Source organism: Lampris incognitus, chromosome 17 (assembly GCF_029633865.1).
Source record: "Lampris incognitus isolate fLamInc1 chromosome 17, fLamInc1.hap2, whole genome shotgun sequence".
NCBI classification, from domain to species: Eukaryota; Metazoa; Chordata; class Actinopteri; order Lampriformes; family Lampridae; genus Lampris; species Lampris incognitus.
In genome coordinates this window covers 33,498,015-33,519,017 of record NC_079227.1, presented here as the reverse complement: position 1 = coordinate 33,519,017, position 21,003 = coordinate 33,498,015, and the positions used below count along the sequence as shown (strand labels likewise).

General features: G+C 54.5%; 1 protein-coding gene across 1 annotated transcript in view; it reads left to right on the top strand.

Annotated features, from left to right (window-relative positions):
* Nucleotides 1-7,540: 7,540 nt before the first annotated feature.
* Nucleotides 7,541-21,003, top strand: part of LOC130127193 (glutamate receptor ionotropic, delta-1-like) — a 613,283-nt gene continuing 599,820 nt past the window's right edge. Inside the window, exons 1-2 of the mRNA XM_056296763.1 lie at nt 7,541-7,619; nt 18,044-18,199. Of these exons, the coding sequence (XP_056152738.1) occupies nt 7,541-7,619; nt 18,044-18,199 (235 nt within the window). The remainder of the gene's footprint in view (nt 7,620-18,043; nt 18,200-21,003) is intronic.

Below are 21,003 nucleotides of genomic sequence, written 5' to 3'. Positions count from 1 at the left end.
CATGCACCCGGCACACAGCAGTGCAACACAATGACAACAACACACATCCAAACTCCAACAACACATATATCCAAACTACACAAAAAAACTACAAAAAACACATATATCCAACATGTAAAAATAATAATAAATTCACTGTCAGAGAGCGAGCGCCAGGATGACTGTCGGAACTTCCGGTCTGCATGGGCTAGCAGTTAGCTTAGCCTGCCCCGCTTCCGCGTCCTGTCAGACCGCCCTCGGTGTTTCCTCCTCGGGCGCAGCTCCAGGCGGGGCCGCGGTCCCTGGGCCCATCGGACGCAGCAGGCCAAGCTCTCCCAGCCAGACACCCTCGACACACCTCCCGGCACTCCACACGACGACACCAAAAACACAGTTCTGTACTAGTCCTGTACTAGACCGTATTCCAGATATGTAAGAACCGAATGAGACTCGGAATTGGTAAGTTATGCATGTGTGATGCTGCAGGATCGACACCTAACCAGGGTCATGTTGAATAAATACAGCAGACTGAATCCTGATGTTGCCTGTACAACCTGAGAGGGAATAACGTTCCTCTTTAAACTGATTATTCTGGTTTTTTTCCTCCCGCATGTCTGCCGCTGCAGGCGTGTGATCTTGACTCAGTATTGAAATAATGGTCCCACGTGCCTCGACGCCTCGCTTACGCTGACGATAACCACGTTCGACTTAACTCTTGTTTTATTTATTTATTTATTTATAGTCCGGAAGCAAACCTTCCTTCTTTTTCGTCCTTCTGTCAGCTCACGAGTGAGATATAGGTGGAATGAATCTACCATAACACGTGCAGCATCTCAAGCCAATTAGTCACCGTCGTTCTGAACAGCGGTTGTCTTTCCATCTCCATTACACCCCTGCCACGGCTAAAGGTCGTGTTTATGATCTGCATGCCCTTACCATGAAGGCCTCTGTTCTCTATTGCCTGCCAGGCCTCTAATTTGACTAATATTAATAATACAAATAACTACACAGCATGTTATACAATCTCTGGCAGAATGGACCTGATCTCTCGTCAGTTTATTTGGGGGCGGGTGAGTGGGCGGGAGATGGAGATCTCGGGGGACTCGCTGATCCGAAGCCAGCAGACCTGATGATCATTAGGTCACGCCGGACTTGTAATGCAAAACCATATAGCCGTAGACCTCTAGAAATAAGAGAACCGGGCGTCCGGGTAGCGCCCGTTGTCTACCAACACGGGGATCGGCGGTTCGAATCCCCGCGTTATCGCCGGCTTGGTCTGTGCATAACTGTAGTCCACTGACTTCCGGTTTCTGCTGCAGCGGTCATACCGGTTTCCTGTTTGTTGGCGCGTGTTATTGACAATGGCATATTTTTCGCGATGCCTGCAAGATTTAGCATGGATAAATGTCAAGCACGTGCACAGAACTGTCAACAAACTGTCACCTGCACCTGCCAGCACACGGGTGAACAGTTTCATGTTGTACATATCAAGTTACGTCCGCAATTATGAGGATGAGCTGACGGACCGGCGGACGGAATTGTGGACGTAACTTGATATGTACAACTTGAAACTGTTCACCCGTGTGCTGGTAGCTGCAGGTGACAGTTTGTTGAGAATTCTGTGCATGTCCTTGTCATTGATCTAAGCTAAATCTTGCAGGTATCGCGAAAAATATGCCATTGTCAATAACACACGCCAACAAACAGGAAACTGGTATGACCGCTGCAGTCGAAACCGGAAGTCAGTGGACTACAGTTATGGATAGACTCGATTGGCTGTGTCTGCGGGTGGGAAGCCGGATGTGGATGTGCTCTGGTCGCTGCACGAGCGCCTCCTCTGGTCGGTCGGGGCGCCTGTTCGGGGGGCAGGGGGAACTGGGGGGAACAGCGTGATCTTCCCACGCGCTGCGTCCCCCTGGTGAAACTCCTCACTGTCAGGTGAAAAGAAGCGGCTGGCGACTCCACATGTATGGGAGGAGGCATGTGGTAGTCTCCAGCCCTCCCCGGATCGACAGAGGGGGTGGAGCAGCGACCGGGACGGCTCGGAAGAGCGGGGTAATTGGCCAAGTACAATTGGGGATGAAAGAATAAAAAGGGGGGGGGGTAAGATTACCAGGATGCGAATAACTTCAGCACCCCATCCCAGGCTGCAGATACGCTGCAGCCTGTTGGTGAAAGTTGAGGTTGTAGAGGAGAAGATGGCTTTATTTCTGTGGGGGGTGGGGGGTGGGGTGGGGGGGTAATGTTAGATTCAGTTGTCTTGTCATTCCAGTACCTGAATTGAGCCATGCGGAATGGATGAAAACACACACTGACACAATTGCCTCTCAACAGCTCCTTTATTTTGTTAAATTGTGTGTGTGTGTGTGTGTGTGTGTGTGTGGGGTGGGTGGGGTTGGGGTGGGGTGGGGGGCGCACGCACACCCCCTAAATCATTTGAATTCATCTAAACGGTCCTCACAAAAAAATCAACCATCCTCCCTTGAAAGACTAAACTCCCTCCGTAAATAAAAAAATAAAAACACCTCCTCCCCTCCTTTACCCCGCCCGCGTCCCCTCGCCGCGGTAGCCGCAATGACTCCTGGGTGGATGACAGCATAATTGCATCCTCATCTCTCTTCGGTTTAATGGCTGTGTCGGGTGGCGTCGTCACCGAGTTTCATTGCTTCCCAAGCGCACCTCGCATACTGACAGTTGTTGACAATCTCCGTGTGAGTGTGTATGTGCGCGCGCGCGCGCGTGTGAACAGGGGGGGGGGGCAGAATTTGTTTGAGGCACGTATATATACCCCCTCACAGCCAGGACCACCTGCACTTCAGTTATGACAGCCTCACTGGACCCGCTCTGTGTGTGTGTGCGTGCGTACGTGCGTGCGTTCACGGTGGAAAACTCCCCAAGAAATCACGCGTGTCATAATTGAGGAGACAGGAGATAATCTAGAGCCGCCTCCTCGCAGCGGCGGAGGACCACGGAGCCTTCTCTCCTCGGCAAACAAACACACGCGGAGACGTAATGGACTTTGCAGGCGATGCAGCGGTGTTGTGCAGATTACGCGGGGCCACGGGGGAACGTTCACACAGACATGCGAGATGAGATCCCGCACCATGTCTCACTCATCACGAGTGAGACATGGTGCGAGATGAAACCCCGCACCATGTCTCACTCATCACGAGTGAGACAGCTGTCTGACGGCTGACTGCATTAAGATCTCGTGCAATCGAGTTACGTCAGGCTGACGGGGTGTGTGCGCGCGCGCGCGCGACAGAGCCAGGGATGTGTTTGCGTGCGTGAGAGAGATGTTTGTGTGCGTGAGAGAGAGAGGTGTGCGTGTGTGCGTGAGAGAGGCGTGTGTGTGAGAGGTGTGTGTGTGTGCGCGAGTGAGAGAGAAAGAGGGAGGGGACGGTGTGTGTATGTCTGCGTGAGAGCCGTGTGTGTGCGCGCGTGCGCGTGCGAGAGGGCGAGAGAGGGGTGTGTGTGTGCGCGCGCGCGTGTGAGTAGCTTGTCGGCGGTACGTCGAGGCTAGCTCAGTTGCAGACAGACTGCCTCTATGTGATAGTAAAAGTCATTACCAGGCCTCACATCACAGGATCAGTTCGGTTAAAAGTCTAGAGACTGATCCCTATAGGTTTTACCGTCAGAAATCACCCACTTTGTCTTTCTATCGTGCCTCTGAGCAAGGCACCACTGCCACTTTCCTCACTCGCTGTGAGACTACGGAGCAGAGTATCAGTTCAACGACGGCATTGATCTCTGTCTTGTGTTCTGATCGTATCCCTATCCGTCCATAAAGATATCTTCTGCCAGTGACAACAGCAGAAGTGGTACCCGGGCTCAGCATCAGGACCTTGTCATAACAGAGAGGAAACTCCGGGACAGATTCAGCAGCAGTGCAGAGAAATAAAATAGCAGAAAAAAAGCAACTTTATTCTCCCGGTGTGCTAACACGTGTTGCTGCGTTTATCCATGGCGGCGTGCCGCGTGCGCAGCAGATCATCTCCATCACGACGTTTAACTGACGGCTGGCGAAACTATAGTACGGGATGCGGGAGGTTCCGTTGCCGTGGAAACAGAGGCGAGATTCCGTCGACGGATGTTTGACGGAGGAAAGGGGGGGGGAACGATGATCGTTTGAAATACGGAGGAAGGGACGCCGAGGTTGTCGGGGTCGGTCCGGACGGAGGTTCGAACCAGTTTTGCGCGGTGCTTCACGAGGAGGGGGGGCTTCATTTTCATTCCAATGGGCCCCACGTGCTTCTTGCAAGAAAAAGAAAGGAAAGAAAAGAGAAAGTCTGCTTTTCTTTCTCTCCCCGTCTGCCCAGAGTCTACCTCTCTTTCTGCAAATGAATGAATGAATAAATCCCAACCACCACTTGTTACCTGGGAGCGGCTGCGGGGCCGGTGGGGTGGGGGGGGAAACGCCCCCCCCCATCGGTTCGAGATCCAGCCACGCGCGGCACGCTTACACCCCCCCCCCGTCAGCCTTTTCATCTAACTACACCCCCCACCCCACCCACTGTTGACTCTCGTGTAAAAGCGACTCCAAAAGCCGTGACGCGAGGCACGTCCGACGGCCTGGGTGCACGCGCGCTGTGACGCGCCGCCAGTGGACGCCGGGCAGCTCGTTCACTCTCTCTATACCATGTGCACACCTGCCTGTGTAGGACAGGTTACACTGATGCTGGCGAGGAAGAAAGACACTGAAAACCCAAAGGAGTCAGGGCTGCTGATGAATGAGGAGGAGGAGGAGGAGGAGGATGAAGAACGTGATGGCATTATTATTATTATCCATTATTTCCATTATCCGGACCGCTTATCCTGCTCCCAGGGTGGCGGGGATGCTGGAGCCTATCCCTGCAGTCACTGGGCGGCAGGCGGGGAGACACCCTGGACAGGCCGCCCCCCCACCCCACCCCACCCCACCCCACACCACACCACACCACACCACACCACACCACACACACACACCTAGGGGCAATTTAGTACGGCCGGTTCACCTGACCTACATGTGTCTGGACTGTGGGAGGAAACCCACACAGACACGGGGAGAACATGCAAACTCCACACAGAGGACGACCCGGGACGACCCCCAAGGTTGGACCACCCCGGGGCTCGAACCCAGGACCTTCTTGCTGTGAGGCAACCGCGCTAACCACTGCGCCGCCAAACATTTCCCTGCGTCGAACCAGATCCCGTAAAACCCAGAAGGGTATAGCACGAGACTAACGGGGGAGGGAGGGAGGGGGGGAGAGGGGAGGGGGGCGATGAGCTCCAAATTCAAACGTGCTCCTGAGCAGCGGGGCGGCATGGGGGCTTGGGGATGGCGTTGCCCGGAGAGAAACGCGGCTGGTCAGCTCAGCGCAGCGAAACAAAAAGCAAAAGCAAGGCAGAGGAGAACATCCTACCCGGTAGGAGCCGCGTGGGTCCCGCGGAGGTGAACGCCCACTCGCCGGGGCGCGGGAAATGGCCGGGGCGCGGGAAATGGCCGTGGCGCCAAACGCTAAGCGCGCCGGAGTGCGGCGGAGCCGGCCGGCCGGCCGGCCATCCCCCATGTGGTGCTGCAAAAAACCCAAAACCCCAAAACCCAAAACCCGGCGTCGGTCGGATCCTTCAGGGAGACACATAGACTTAGCCAAACAATTAAAAGACATTTCTGAGTCTCGAACAGTCGCAAGAAATATCCTTTAATTGTAAGAGTAAGAATAGTAAATGCGGCTTGTTCCGTGGAGGGACGGGCTCCTCTTCCGAAAGCCGTCCCCGCCGTCTGGCGTCCACACGCGCGAGGCGGAGCAGGTTTAAAGTTTCGGTCTCGTCCTTTTAATCGGCGACGTCTTGCCGAGCGTTAATTGGTCGAGCTAGCGTGGCGAGTGAGTCCACGTGCTCTGTACCCGCCGCGTAAAAACCCCGAAGAAGAAAATCCTGCAAAGCGAAGCGGTCCCTGGTGTAGTCTACACAGCCCGGCTCCGGACGCCGCTGCGCCGCAGGACTACACCACCACCCCTCCTCTCTGCTCCGGCAGAGGACGCGGCTCGTCAAGCGGACTCTAACCCATCCACCCACTCCACCCACCCACCCATCCATCCATCCGTTATCCAGACCGCTCATCCTGCTCCCAGGGTCGCGGGGATGCTGGCAGCCGATCCCAGCAGGCATGCCTCCACCCCCCGCGACTCTACCCCCCCACCCCACCCCACCCCCGCTTCTACACTCCGCTTACTTCAGATCTACCGTCGACACCAGACTACCGGCACCTCCTTGAGATTCAGAGGTTTCTCGGCGTGTTTCACCTCCCGTTCGCTGCTCCTCGGCTCGGAGGGGGAGAGAAGAAAAAAATAAAGAGGTTTTACGCACGTAAAGCCCCCCCCCCCTCCCCTCCCCTCCACCCGCCCCTGCCTTCTGCAGCCTGCCGCACAAGTAGAAAGAAACCACAGGAACGGGCGTCCAAATGGCTCCCCACACCCCCTTTATTCTCCATCAGTCGCTTCCCTCCTGCCTTAAAAACGGAGGAGCGCGTCGCACGAGTGCGTCTCGCGGTAAAATAACTTGTCCCGACAGTTTATTTCCATACTCACGCAGCGAGCGAGAGGAGTCTCACGCAGCGCACCATCCAAACACGCTCCCTTAACGCCACTGGGGGGGGGGGGGCAGAACTGCGCCGTACGCGCGTTCGTGTCCACGGCGGGTAATGCATGTGTCACTGCCGCAGGTTCATTAACCGGCAGCGACCCCCCCCTACCACCACCACCACCCCCACCACCACCCCAACCCCCACCTCCCCCATGATCCCGCACACCGGCCGAGACTTGACCAGTCCCGCCGGCCAAGAGAGGGAGCAATCTGAAAGGCACCTCTAGAGCTATACTTTTTGGGGGCAATCCCCCTCCTCCTCCTCCTCCTCCTCCTCCACCTCCCCCCCCCCCGCTCTCCAGCCGCCCGCGCTTCCGCGGCTTCTTCGGCTCGCCCCGCGTAGCTCCATCCCTCCATCTCTCGCCGCTTTTTCTTTTCTCCGGTCGAGTCACGGCGCCGGAGATAGAGGCTCTGCAGTCACGTGGTCCGGGAGCGAGAGAGCGAGCGAGAGAGAGAGAGAGGGAGAGGGAGCGAGAGAGAGAGCGAGAGAGGGAGAGGGAGAGAGAGAGAGAGAGAGACGGGCTGTTCCTCCTCCGCAGTTTGCAGTTTGTTATGTCTCTGACTCCGCTGAGCGCGAGAGAGGCGGAGAGCTGCTCACCCCGGCGGATCCTCCTCAGCCGCGCACGGCCCCGCTCGCCCGCCGTCCTCCCGTCCGAGCCTCCGCTACTTCCCCTTCCTCACTTGTGCGGGATTTTTCCTCCCCCCCTCCCTCGCTAAGCAGGCGGCACTTGGGGCTTTGTGGTGTTTTTGGCCGGCGCCGTTGTTATTCTCACTGTCCGGCGGCCGCTCGCAGCTTTTTACGCAACACCACCGCCGCTTTTACGCGCCGCCGCTTATTTTCTTTTTTCTTCTTCTTCTTCTTCTTCTTCTTTTTTTTGGGGATCTGTCCGTCCAACACCGAGGGATCGTGGATGAGCCGCTTTTGCACAGACCGGAGATGGAATTGCTGATATTATGCCTTTCCCTGTGGATATTGCAGTGCCACACCGTGAGCGCAGACTCCATTATCCACATCGGTAAGAGAGCCGGCGGGGGGAGCGCTGTGCTGTGCCGGGGGGGGGGGCAGGCTTGTGTACGCGGACGCATGATTGACCCCCCCCCCTCCCTCCCTCCCCTCTCCCCCCTCCCCCCGTTCCCATGCTTTTTGATCCGAAAACTAGTCGCCCTGCAGGTGTCGATGCATTTATTGGAAGGTGTGCAGATATTGGAAGAGGAGGAGGAAGGAGGAGGAAGGAGGAGGAAGGGGGGGGGGTGTCGAGCGTAATTAGAATAAAGCGAGTTTGGAGAATTTGAGTGTTGTTACTGCAATCCGGGGGGGGGAATGGGTTTTACCGCCGTGCTCCCCCCCCCCGACCCCCTCCCCCTCCCCCCCCCTCCGGTAAAAGACCGCTTGAGTTGGCGCCTCATCAGAATTCGCGTCCCGGACGGGATGCTGGGAGGCTGTTGCGTCCCGGCTCGTATACGCGCGCCGAAGAGGGGGGGGGGGGGGGAACACGTCGGCGGGGAAAACGGACGCGGCGCTTTAGAAAGTAGCCGCGAAGTGTGCACCGCGTAGTGGTCTCACCCCCCCCCCACCCGTCCGCCCCCCCCCCCCCAGGTCGGAGGAAGCCCCCCGCCGCTCGTCATTGCAAATCCGCGAGCGGACTCGTCGCGGGTGAAGCGCGGACACACCGGCGGGGCCGTTCTCCGTCCCCCCCTCCGTCCCCCCTCTCTCCCTCCCTCTCCCTTCCTCCGTCCATCCCTCTCCGCCCCTCATCTGTAAGCCTGAACTTTGAATTGGACGTGAGTGAAATGTTAACGGAGTCTGCGCGAGGGAGAGGTGGCAAAAGGGGACAAACGCGAACTGTTGGCGCCCTACATAACGTCAGCGACCCACAACCCGACAACACAGACACACACAAACACACAACACATCCGACGGATGCGCGCAGGACGCACCGAGAGGGTTCGCACCCTAATTTTGTGTGTGTGTGTGTGTGTGTGTGTGTGTGTGTGTGTGTGTGTGTGTGTGTGTGTGTGTGTGTGTGTGTGTTGTTTTTTTGCGGGTTATTCGGGTTTATACTCGTCGTGGACGTGGTCGGCTGAGTGGTGGTGAAGTCAGGTGGACCGGTGCTGCTCTGCGTTAAAGACCCGGACGGGACCACATGTACCCCGAAGTTACAGCGCGCGCGCCCGCCCGCCCGCGTTGCCCGACACCGCGGCGCGTGTTAGTAACTCAGCGCAGTGGGGCCGATTGGATGCGGCAGGCATCTATCTGCCCCACCGGCCGCGAAGGAGCCGCCGGCTCCGCAGGAGCAAAGCCCGCGTCTGCTGACATGTTGGGATTGTGCTGCAGCTCGGGGCGCTCAGTGGAATTTGTCCTCAGACCATCCGAAGCCTCGCCAAGCGGCAGCATCGCGGTGGCTCGTGTGACTTTAAACGAGGGGGAGAGGGTGCAAGGAGAGGACCGGGGGAGAGGTGGTGCAAGGAGAGGACCGGGGGAGAGGGTGCAGGGAGAGGACCGGGGGAGGGGATGGAAGGAGAGGACCGGGGGAGAGGGTGCAAGGAGAGGACCGAGGGAGAGGGTGCAGGGAGAGGACCGGGGGAGGGGATGGAAGGAGAGGACCGGGGGAGAGGGTGCAAGGAGAGGACCGGGGGAGAGCGTGCAGGGAGAGGACCGGGGGAGGGGATGGAAGGAGAGGACCGGGGGAGAGGGTGCAAGGAGAGGACCGAGGGAGAGGGTGCAGGGAGAGGACCGGGGGAGGGGATGGAAGGAGAGGACCGGGGGAGAGGGTGCAAGGAGAGGACCGGGGGAGAGCGTGCAGGGAGAGGACCGGGGGAGGGGATGGAAGGAGAGGACCGGGGGAGAGCGTGCAGGGAGAGGACCGGGGGAGGGGATGGAAGGAGAGGACCGGGGGAGAGGGGGTGCAAGGAGAGGACCGGGGAGAGGGTGCAAGGAGAGGACCGGGGGAGAGGGTGCAAGGAGAGGACCGGGGGAGAGGGTGCAAGGAGAGGACCGGGGGGGAGGGGGTGCAAGGAGAGGACCGGGGAGAGAGGTATGCAAGGAGAGGACCGGGGGAGGGGGTGCAAGGAGAGGACCGGGGGAGAGGGTGCAAGGAGAGGACCGGGGGAGAGGGTGTAGAAGGAGAGGACCGAGGGAGAGGGTGCAAGGAGAGGACCGAGGGAGAGGGTGTAGAAGGAGAGGACCGAGGGAGAGGGTGTAGAAGGAGAGGACCGAGGGAGAGGGTGCAAGGAGAGGACCGGGGGAGAGGGTGTAGAAGGAGAGGACCGAGGGAGAGGGTGCAAGGAGAGGACCGGGGGGGGTGCAAGGAGAGGACCGGGGGGGGTGCAAGGAGAGGACCGGGGGAGAGGGGGTGCAAGGAGAGGACCGGGGGAGAGGGTGCAAGGAGAGGACCTGGGGAGAGGGGGTGCAAGGAGAGGACCGAGGGAGAGGGTGCAGGGAGAGGACCGAGGGAGAGGGGGTGCAGGAAGAGGACCGGGGGAGAGGGTGCAAGGAGAGGACCGGGGGAGAGGGGGTGCAGGAAGAGGACCGGGGGGAAGGGATGGAAGGAGAGGACCGGGGGGGGGGTGCAAGGAGAGGACCGGGGGAGAGGGGGTGCAGGAAGAGGACCGGGGGGAAGGGATGGAAGGAGAGGACCGGGGGAGAGGGTGCAGGGAGAGGACCGAGGGAGAGGGTGCAGGGAGAGGACCGGGGGAGAGGGGGTGCAAGGAGAGGACCGGGGGGGAGAGTGTGCAAGGAGAGGACCGAGGGGGAGGGGATGGAAGGAGAGGACCGAGGGGGAGGGGATGGAGGAAGGGGGGGTGAATGGAGAATAAAGTCGAGAACACAACAGGGCCCAATAACCTTTGCAGAATCAGAACCACGCTGTTAATCGCGGAGCAGACGGCACGTGAAGTCGTCGGGTATTGGACTAGTTGCACGTCTCTGTGTCTCGTTCCGCCCTGTCTTAAAGTAGTCCGGGACTCCATACTGGTGGGCAGTCCCCTCGCGGGCTGGCGCGAGGGAAAGTCGGGGATTGCCAATGGCACAACTCTACACCGTCACGTTAGAAACAGACTAGACTTGTTTCTGTGCGCTAAGGGTGGCACGTGTAAGGCGTCACCTTGCTATCGGCAAATGGATGTTAGGAAGGGACGGTGGGCGTCCGGGCAGCGTGCCGCTTCCGTTGCCTACCAGCACGGGCATCTCGTTCGCATCCCCGCGTTACTTCCGGCTTGGCCGGGCGTCCCTACAGACACACTTGGCCGCGTCTGCGGGTGGGAAGCCGGATGTGGGTATGTGTCCTGGTCGCTGCGCTAGCGCCTCCTCTGGTCGGTCGGAGCACCTTTTCGGGGGGAGGGGAGGGGGAATAGCGTGATCCTCCCACGCGCTACCTCCCCCTTGGTGAAACTCCTCACTGTCAGGTGAAACTCCTCACTGTCAGGTGAAACTCCTCACTGTCAGGTGAAAAGAAGCGGCTGGCGACTCCACATGTGTCGGAGGAGGCGTGTGGTAGTCTGCAGCCCTCCCCGGATCAGCAGAGGGGGTGGAGCAGCGACCGGGACGGCTCCGAAGAGTGGGGTAATTGGCCGGGTACAATTGGGGAGAAAAACGGGGGGGGGGGGGGGTTGGTGGCCGAGAGTTGTTTCTGCCCCTAATGCAGAGCAGTCTCTCCATTCTCCATCTTGTGTGTCCCCAGCACCTCCGTGCCGTGGGAGGCTGAGCATCGTATTCAGCGCCTCCCTTCTCCTGAACCGGTGCTCTGACTCTGACGGACTCGGCAGCCGGATGCGGCGCCCATATCACGTGTGACACTCCCAACCCCGGACCCGCAACCCCCGGCCCAGCATCCATCTTGTCCATGCTTGTTGCTTTATTGTCAGTGTCCCGGTCTGCTCATCTCTCCCCTCCTTCCCTCCTTCCCTCCTCCTCTCCTCCTCCCCTCGGCGTGGTTCAAAACGAGAGGGTCGTTTTTGTGGGGTGGGTGGTGGGGGGGTTACAAGTGTAAAAGACTTGATCTGGACCAAAAAAAACAAAAAAGTGGTCTTGCATAGACGAGGCGAGTCTCTACCAATTATTTTACTCATTACCACCCCGCGGAGTATCTCCCCTGTCCTAACACTTGACACATCACGAAGGCTGAACGGAGAGGGCGTCTATTTTCATAAAGGAGCCTGTGTGGGTGGAGGTGGTGGTGGTGGTGGTGGGTGGGGGTGGGGGGGTGATTTACGGCTTACCGGAGAGCAGCCATTCTCTCTCTCATACCCATCTTCCCCGGTGCTGGTTGGAACGGCAGACTCAGACTGCGGGGATCCAATCTGTTATCGCTGGCAGAGCCCACAAACAGCTGCGGCCTGTTCTCGCCCCGCCGCTAAATCAGATCAGCCAGGCCCGCTTCCAGAACGGGGCTAAAGGATCCCTGCGCTGTCTCCGTGAACGGGTTCACCGAGCCGTTTCCCTCCGCACCTGCACACACACACACACACACACACACACACACACACACGGGGGCATCGGTCCATGTGTGTTCAGGTGTTTCTGCACCCTTTGGGCTGCAGCGGTTCCGAGTCCTGCCTACCAACAGGTTCCACACGTTGCACCGGACGTCCTTATCCCGGTCTCCGAAAACAGGCGCATGTAATGAGGGGGTACCTGGCAGGATAGGAACCCACCGGTACGGGACCCGGTTGAGAGCAGCGGTATCGGTTTTACGGGCCGCAAACGTGCACATGCACGTGCACGTGTGCAGTCCTTCCCAGGGCGGGTTGGTTATTGGGCCGCACCGAAGAGGGAAGTGGCTTGGGGCGAATCGGTGGCTCCCAGCGGGGACATTAGAGGCGTTTACAGCTCAGCCCTTCCCAAATCACAGCAGGGGGTTTGCGTGCCAAAGCCACTGTGGCCTTCACGTTGGCCGGGAGGCCACGAGGTGTTCCGTCATTTCGTGTTCCCCGGATCGTGGGGTCCCACCAAGCGCTATCTATTTATCTGGATATACTCTAACGATCCCCGTAGGGCAGTTACGCTCTGCGTTCGACCCATCCTAGCTGTGTAGCTAGGAGCAGTGGGCCGCCGCCGTGCAGCACCCCGGGGGACCAACTCCCGTTCACCCCGCCGTGCCTTGCTCACGGGCACAGACAGGAGTATTCACCCTAACACGCATGTCTTGGGTGGGGGAAACCCCACCGTAGACACGGGGAGAACATGCAAACTCCACACAGAGGACGACCTCGGATGACCCCCCCCCTCAGGGTTGGACACCCCGGGGGGTTCGAACCCCGGACCTTCTTGCTGTGAGGCGTCAGCGCTACCCACTGCGCCGCCCTATTATTATAGCACGTGCGTGGGTCAGGGTTTTGATCAGTGGGATATTTCCAAAAGATCCAGGAGCTATAGGCCAGGAGCAGGGTGGCGGTGATACCGCAGGGCTGTCCACACTCGGGGGGGGGGGGGGATAAAAGTGGGGCCCATTTCACGCTGGACTGGTCCAAGAGTTTTCAGGAGCCGAGATAGAAAACAGGTTATCACTGACAGAATGATGCTGTTGGCTGGCGTAGTCGCCGGCCTCGTCCAAAAAGCACCACCTCCAGCTTTGCTTCGTCCAACTCGATTTTTGTTTTTCTCCCCCTTGTTTGGCCGCGGGATGCCATCCCTCACCCTCGGAAGTTATCACACGCCCACATAAATGCATCCCTCTTTCCTCCCCTTTCTGTTGAGACAGTGCGGCGGAGCTGCATTTGCCATGACAGACAATTAGGCAGGCTTGGTTCTGGTCTTCTGCACACCTCTGTTAGCCCCTCTGAGGTGGCAGGTCTGATGTTCTTTGACTTCCCGCTCCGTGGCTCGTCCAAAAAACAGAGAAGACGTTGCTGTTAATGGGAGGAAGTCAACGTGAGTTACCTGACGGGTTGTTATAAAGTTACTTCTAACCTTGTGACTCGGCAGACGGGACATGAGGGATACTCGTGTCTGCAGGACCTGCTGGTCCTGCTGATAAAACTGTGATAAAGCTACGATCGCAGCATAAACGCATCCACTCATTCACTATCTAATGATGATAATAGCAAAACTGGATCAACAGGGGGTCCCTGCGCCGCCCCCCTCTGCCGATCCGGGGAGGGCTGCAGTCTACCACATGCCTCCTCCCATACATGTGGAGTCGCCAGCCGCTTCTTTTCACCTGGCACTGAGGAGTTTCGCCAGGGGGACTGTTGCGCGTGAGAGGGTCACGCTATTCCCCCCCAGTTCCCCCTCCCCACCGCATAGGCGCCCCGGCTGATCAGTGGAGGCGCTAGTGACGCGACCAGGACACACACCCACATCCGGCTTCCCACCCGCAGACACGGCTGATTGTGTCTGTAGGGACGCCCCAGCCAAGCTGGAGGTAACACGGGGATTCGAACCGGCGTTCCCCGCGTTGGTAGGCAGCGGAATAGACCGCTAGGCTACCCGGACGCCCCCGCAGTATTGGGGTTTCTGTTGCCCCTGTTCAGGGTGAGCTGTGGAGCACGGCTCCATAGGGATTCAGATAGCTCCTGCGGGGTCTTCTAGCTCCGCAGGTGCCGTGACACGGGGGTTCGAGCCCAAGCCTTTCACTTGAACGGTAAATTGACAAACCACATCCATCGTATACGGGGCAGGCGTGCTGAACCACGTACAGGTTCTGATAACCAGGTTCGACAGCCATCTGACGTAGTCTCCCGAGGGGCTCTCTGCGATGGGGCTCCAAAGTAATCACGTCTCGTGTCATCGCCCCTCAGCGCTCCAGGCTGCTGGACAGGAGGGCCGGTACCGGATGGAGTTGTGGATAAACACAGTACACCCGAGAGTAATGCTGCACATTTTTGTCCATGCAGTCACCGAAGGAGACGACATGGAGTTGGGGTTTTGAAAGAGGGGTTGAGATTGTAAGTTATTTACAACAGGACATGGCGGGCCATGAGTTGGCATGTGGGCGTGTACATAAATCTGCGAGGGAGGAGGAAAACGTCACGTTCATTACGCAAAACTTAAAGCACGTGCGTTTTTTGAAAAGTAAATTAAATGTCTTGCGAGGACAGCTTGGTATTGCTATCAGATATTTCCAATTTGCAAAAGGCAACATGCGCTCGTAATAAAGTGAGGGAAGACTATCATTTTGTTGGCGCCCCAATGAATCACGTTTGATGCAGATGGCTGACAGAAGACTGGTTCCTCTGGCAGAACGCTGCTGTTGGCGGTGAACCACACGATTCTTGAGATACTTTGAATATTCAACCAAGCGACTAGATTATTAGAATCCAAACTGACTTCTGAGTTCTGGCTGTTTGGTCTGCCAGAGTGGTGTTTGATACACGTACCAGCTACATCATCATCATCATCAACATCACCAGCATCATCATCACCACCGCCATCATCATCAACATCACCAGCATTATCATCACCATCATCGTCGTCATCATCATTACATCATCATCAGCATCAGCATCATCACCGTCATCATCACTATCAACAGCATCATAGTCATCAACGTTATCATCATCATCATCATCATCATCATCATCATCATCACCACCATCATCATTACCATCACCAGTATTATCATCACCGTCATCATCACTATCAGCAGCATCATAGTCATCAACGTTATCATCATTACATCATCATCATCATCACCATCATCGTTACCATCACCAGCATCATCATCACTGTCATCATCATTACATTATCATCAGCATCATCAGCATCATCATCACTGTCATCGTCATTACATTATCATCAGCATCATCATTATCATCATCATCACCATCATCATTACCATCACCAACATCATCATCATCACCGTCATCATCATTACCACCATCATCATCACCAGCATCATCAACACCATCATCATTATCGTCATCATTCCCCTCGGGGATGAATAAAGTATTCTGATTCTGATTCTGATCATCACCAGCACCAATATCATCATCATTACCATCATCATCATCATCACCTCTTACCAGCATCATCATCATCACTATCATCAGCAGCATTAGCAGCATTTGAGTAGGTCGCTGAGGGCAGAGTTTCATTTTGTAAATGGAGTTCATAAAATTGCATTTAAAAACAAAGTCCAAATGATTTCTCATCGTGAAATTGGAGTCGTTGAAATTCAGTTTCTGTGACCTTAGTTTTTGACTTAATACGTCTCGCGGTATCGTAACCGGGATGGATTTAAAAACATGCATGTAGACGAATATGAGTTTCAATTAATTTAAGAGACACTTGTAAGGAACTTCAGTCTCAAACATCGAAGGAGTCTATTTTCCTGCTGGCGCCTGTACAGGAATCTGTCTCGTTTAATTTACGCGATATGCCTACATGTGCTGAAGGTGATCTTTGGATCGTCCAGGGCCCCTTTCCTGGTCTGCATGAGTCGCTTGGTATAAAGGGGAGCGGGCATCCCAATCCCCCAACATGGCTTTGCTGAAAAACAGTGGGAAGGCCGAGGCAGACTGAGCAGGAGGGCTGCGGGTCCTGTCCGGATCTGATCTGGGGCCAGCAGGGCCACATGCAAGCTCCTAATATGGGAGGGGTTAACCAACGACCAACACTGGGTGCGACAACTAATTTCCTACTAAATTCGCAGAATTCTCGGGGCTCCCCGAGCTGCTGCGGCGATAAGGCGAAATAGACGCCTCGCATCAATTCTCTTGCCACATCTTTGACAGGTGGAACAAGATTAATTCTTAATTAAAAACGCTTCGCTGATTGGAATTTGAAACGTGGATGATTGATTGATCAAGCCCAGAAACTAGACAGCATCCCTTCAGCCTCGCTCAGAGGGAAGCAGTCGATTCTGTTCTGAGGACTATGCCACTGTTCATTTAGATACTCGCTGAGCTGAATGAGCACAAGCAGCCTGACAAATTGAATTCTCACTTGTATGGGAGCTTTTCTAATTGTGCATGACAAATTCTCACAACACTGTATGGGAAGTTTCATTCATCAATCTGTCCGCCTCTCTCTCTCCTCTCCGTCCCTGTGTGTCCATCCGTCCGTTGTTGGTACATCCATTCGTACATTTTTAAGGAGCACCCTTGTGCAGGGTGACTGTCTCGGCACACTCACGAGAGACTTCTCCCCCTCGTTCTCTCCCCTCCCCTGTCTGCTTCACAACTTCCGTCCAACCATCCGTGCAGGTGCCAGTTGACACCCCGCTCCTTTGTTCGGCTCGGTGAGGAGTGACAGAGTGCTCCCGCTTGTCGTCTTATCCGTCTATCCATCCTTCTCTCCCTCCTTACATCACCCGGCTGGGGTTTGTTCTGCATGGCTATGTGGACAGAGGCTTCACTTGCAGCATTTACACTAGAACGACTGGGAACTCACTCCTGCCTAAAACGACCATGGGCGGTCAAAATGACCGCCGGTTTTTAAACTCTATATTCTGTCAAGGTAAATACCCAATTGAGATATTAATGCATTACATATGTTAATGTGTCTGTTAGGAAACGACTGACACCAAAATGAACACTTTAACAGCTGTAATACTATTTGTAAACAGTTTAAACCTCAGAGAGACATGGTCGAACTTGAATAGCAAACTTGAAAAAGTGAAAATATAGCCTGAAAAACAAAACGGAAAACACATATTGCTAATCTAACAAACGCAACAAGGCCTACAAAACGTGAAATGTAAAAAAATAATAAATGAAAATGACACTTGAAACAGTCCCAAATAACGACCACAACTTAAAAAACTACCAGAACGACCATGGGCGGTCATTTTGACCTCCACGATTTTTAAACTCTATATTCTGTCTATACAAATACCCAACTGAGATATTAATGCATTGCATATGTTAGTATGTCTGTTATGAAACTAACTGACCCCAAAATTAACATTTTAACAACTTTCATACTATTTTTAAACAATTTAAAATGGCCGCCGTCCAGCGCCTGTAAATACTGCAGCGCCTCGGTGGTTGCCATGGTGCGTCTGTAACGGCGTCTGTACCCAGACACGTTGGACATAATCACAAATCAAGCTGCTGGTGTGTTTCTGGGACAGACCAATGAACTTCGCGCAGGAAATGACGCGACCAAAACACGTCATAGATAGGGACATGACGCGCACGATCATGCGCAAATTATGAGCGGTCATGATGACCACTCATGGTGGTCGTTTTAGGTAGATCTGATCATCACTTTTTTTTGGTGCAATTGGTTTAAAACCCATTTTGCTGCAAATATATGCAATTTTAGGAGAATTTAGGGAGCAGCAGGTCTGTATATCCCCCCCCCCCCCCACACACACAAAGTTATTAAACTGAAAATCCAAAACGGCCATAACGACGGTCTTGGTCGTTCTAGTGTTTAGTTCCGGCTGCGGCGAGCCTGTAGCCGGAAGTGTGGCGCGGCCTTGAAACTGTGAGGCGGCTTGCTGCTGTAAGTGCCCGCTGAAAACGTAACCTCCGCCAATGTCCACCTTGTGTCCAGGCGCTATATTCGAGGAGAACGCGGAGAGGGACGACGAGGTGTTCCAGCTGGCCGTCTCGGACCTCAGCCTGAACGACGACATCCTGCAGAGTGAGAAAATCACCCACTCCATTAAACTGATCGAGCCCAACAACCCCTTCCAGGCTGTGCAGGAAGGTAAGGGATCCACGTCGCCGTGTGCGCTGCTGCGGGTTTTCATGACTGTGCACGCGCACGCGCGTGCGCAGCTTGTCAGCACTACGTTGAGGCTGGCTCAGTTGCAAACAGACTGCCTATGTGATGCTAAATGACGTCTTTATCAGCCCTCAAATCACCATATGAGGTTGGTTAAAAGTTTGCACAGACTGGTCCATGCAGGTTTTATAATCAGAAATCACCCACTTTGTCTTCCTATCGTGCCTCTGAGCAAGGCACCAGTGCCTTCTTGCTGACTCGCTGTTAGTGAGTGAGTGGTGTTTCGGTTTGCTGTGTGCGACACGCTGAGGTGTTGTGACTGCGGATGCGTAAAGGGACTTTTTTAACGTTTATTTTCTGGCATATCAGTTACCTGATTATGAATTAGGGGTGTTTGGCGGATGTGACTGCTGGTTGTGGGTGATCAAGCTACACCACACTAGTGCTGAGAGAATCATACACTGTAAAAAAAACAAACTGTAATATATGTTTTTTCCCCCTTTTTTACAGACTTTTAGTGTATTTCAGAAATGCATGGAAATGTCGGTAAAATTAGGCTGTGAACTTGCGTGTCTAATCTGAAATAACATGAAAACGAGTTTCATGAGTTGGTTAATTTCTGTTATTTTACAGTGTTCTATTGGCGCCTCGGCTGCCGGAATTTTTTTTCCCGATTTTAAAGGTTATTTTTTACAGCGTACTTGCAACAGATGGACTTTTTTACTGACTGTTTATGTAATTACAAAGATTAAGTCATGGGGGACGCTTCATCGTTACGCGGTGTTCCTATCCCCCTCTTGCTCACAGGTAAAGATGCTGCAGCCTGCCAGCTCCTCGAGATGGCGATGCTGCTAGTTTTACCTGCAGTAGCCATGTTTTACATGCAGTAGCCATGTTTTACCTGCAGTAGCCATGTTTTACATGCAGTAGCCATATTTTACATGCAGTGGCCATGTTTTACCTGCAGTAGCCATGTTTTACATGCAGTAGCCATATTTTACATGCAGTAGCCATGTTTTACCTGCAGTAGCCATGTTTTACATGCAGTAGCCATGTTTTACATGCTGTAGCCATGTTTTACCTGCAGTAGCCATGTTTTACATGCAGTAGCCATGTCTTACCTGCAGTAGCCATGTTTTACCTGCAGTAGCCATGTTTACCTACAGTAGCCATGTTTTACATGCAGTAGCCATGTCTTACCTACAGTAGCCATGTTTTACCTACAGTAGCCATGTTTTACATGCAGTAGCCATATTTTACCTGCAGTAGCCATGTTTTACCTGCAGTAGCCATGTTTTACCTGCAGTAGCCATGTTTACCTACAGTAGCCATGTTTTACATGCAGTAGCCATGTCTTACCTACAGTAGCCATGTTTTACCTACAGTAGCCATGTTTTACATGCAGTAGCCATGTTTTACCTACAGTGGCCATGTTTTACATGCAGTAGCCATGTTTTACCTACAGTAGCCATGTCTTACCTGCAGTAGCCATGTTTTACCTGCAGTAGCCATGTTTTACCTACAGTAGCCATGTTTTACATCCAGTAGCCATGTTTTACCTGCAGTAGCCATGTTTAACCTGCAGTAGCCATGTTTTACATGCAGTGGCCATATTTTACATGCAGTAGCCATATTCACATCCATAAACCTTATGACTGTTTATATATTTGCGTGTGTGTGTGTGTGTGTGTTTGTGTGTAAGATCATATTTTTGATTTTAATAGTTCTCTTTCCTGTTCTTGGCGGGCGCTTCCTTGGGTAAACGAGCCAGATTCGCACCCTCTGAGTGCTTTTTGAACCCCTGACCGACTAACTGCCGGCCCATTCACTCGCCAGGGGGAAGTGTGCTGCTTTCAAAAGAGACACGTTCTTTGATGTTGGGCTTGCTATCCTACCTTTGGCTTTTCCTCTTCTCTCTTTCATCGCTCTCATCACCCTCTCAGAGACACTTAGGTCTTCATTTTTTCACTCTTCCCCTCCCTCCCTCCCTCTCTCTCTCACTCTCTCTCTGTCCCCCCTCTCCCTCCCTCTCTCTCTCTTTCTCTCACACACACAGACTCTATCTATCTATCTATCTATCTATCTATCTATCTATCTATCTATCTATCTATCTATCTATCTATCTATCTATCTATCTATCTATCTATCTATCTATCTATCTATCTATCTATCTGTGTTCACATTATTTCATCTCACTGGCACACCCTCTTCTTCTTAGTCTCACACATGCACACACGTGCACGCACACACAATCTCCCACTCGTCTTAGTCTTGATTTTGGTTTCTCTCCAGCGCTCCTCTTTCTCCTCCTTAGGAGCATCGGAGCATTCTCCTTTCAATCATACCCGTATCACGTCCTCTCTTTCTCTTCACCCCCCCCACCCCACACCCCCCTCTCTCTCTCTCTCATCTGTGTGTCTCCATGTCTTCTGGGGCGGCATGGCTCAGGAGGTAGAGCGGGTCGTCTAGTAATCAGAAGGTCGCTGGTTCGATTCCCCGGCTCCTCCGGAGAGCGTGCCGAAGTGTCCTTGAGCAATGCAACGAACCTCCTAACTGCACCTTGCATGGCAGCCTCCTCCATCAGCGTGTGCGAACGGGTGGATGTGAGGCACACGCTGTCGGCGGACCAGAAAGGTCCTATATAAATGCGGTCCATCTACCATTGCGTGGAGAGGAAGCTAGGGGGAAGCATTGAGTCGAGCTGAGTCCGGCAGCCGCTTCCTGTCTAAGTGACGGCGCGGGCAGGTGCTGCCGCAGCAGACACCTGTGGCGATGTCGCGGATGGG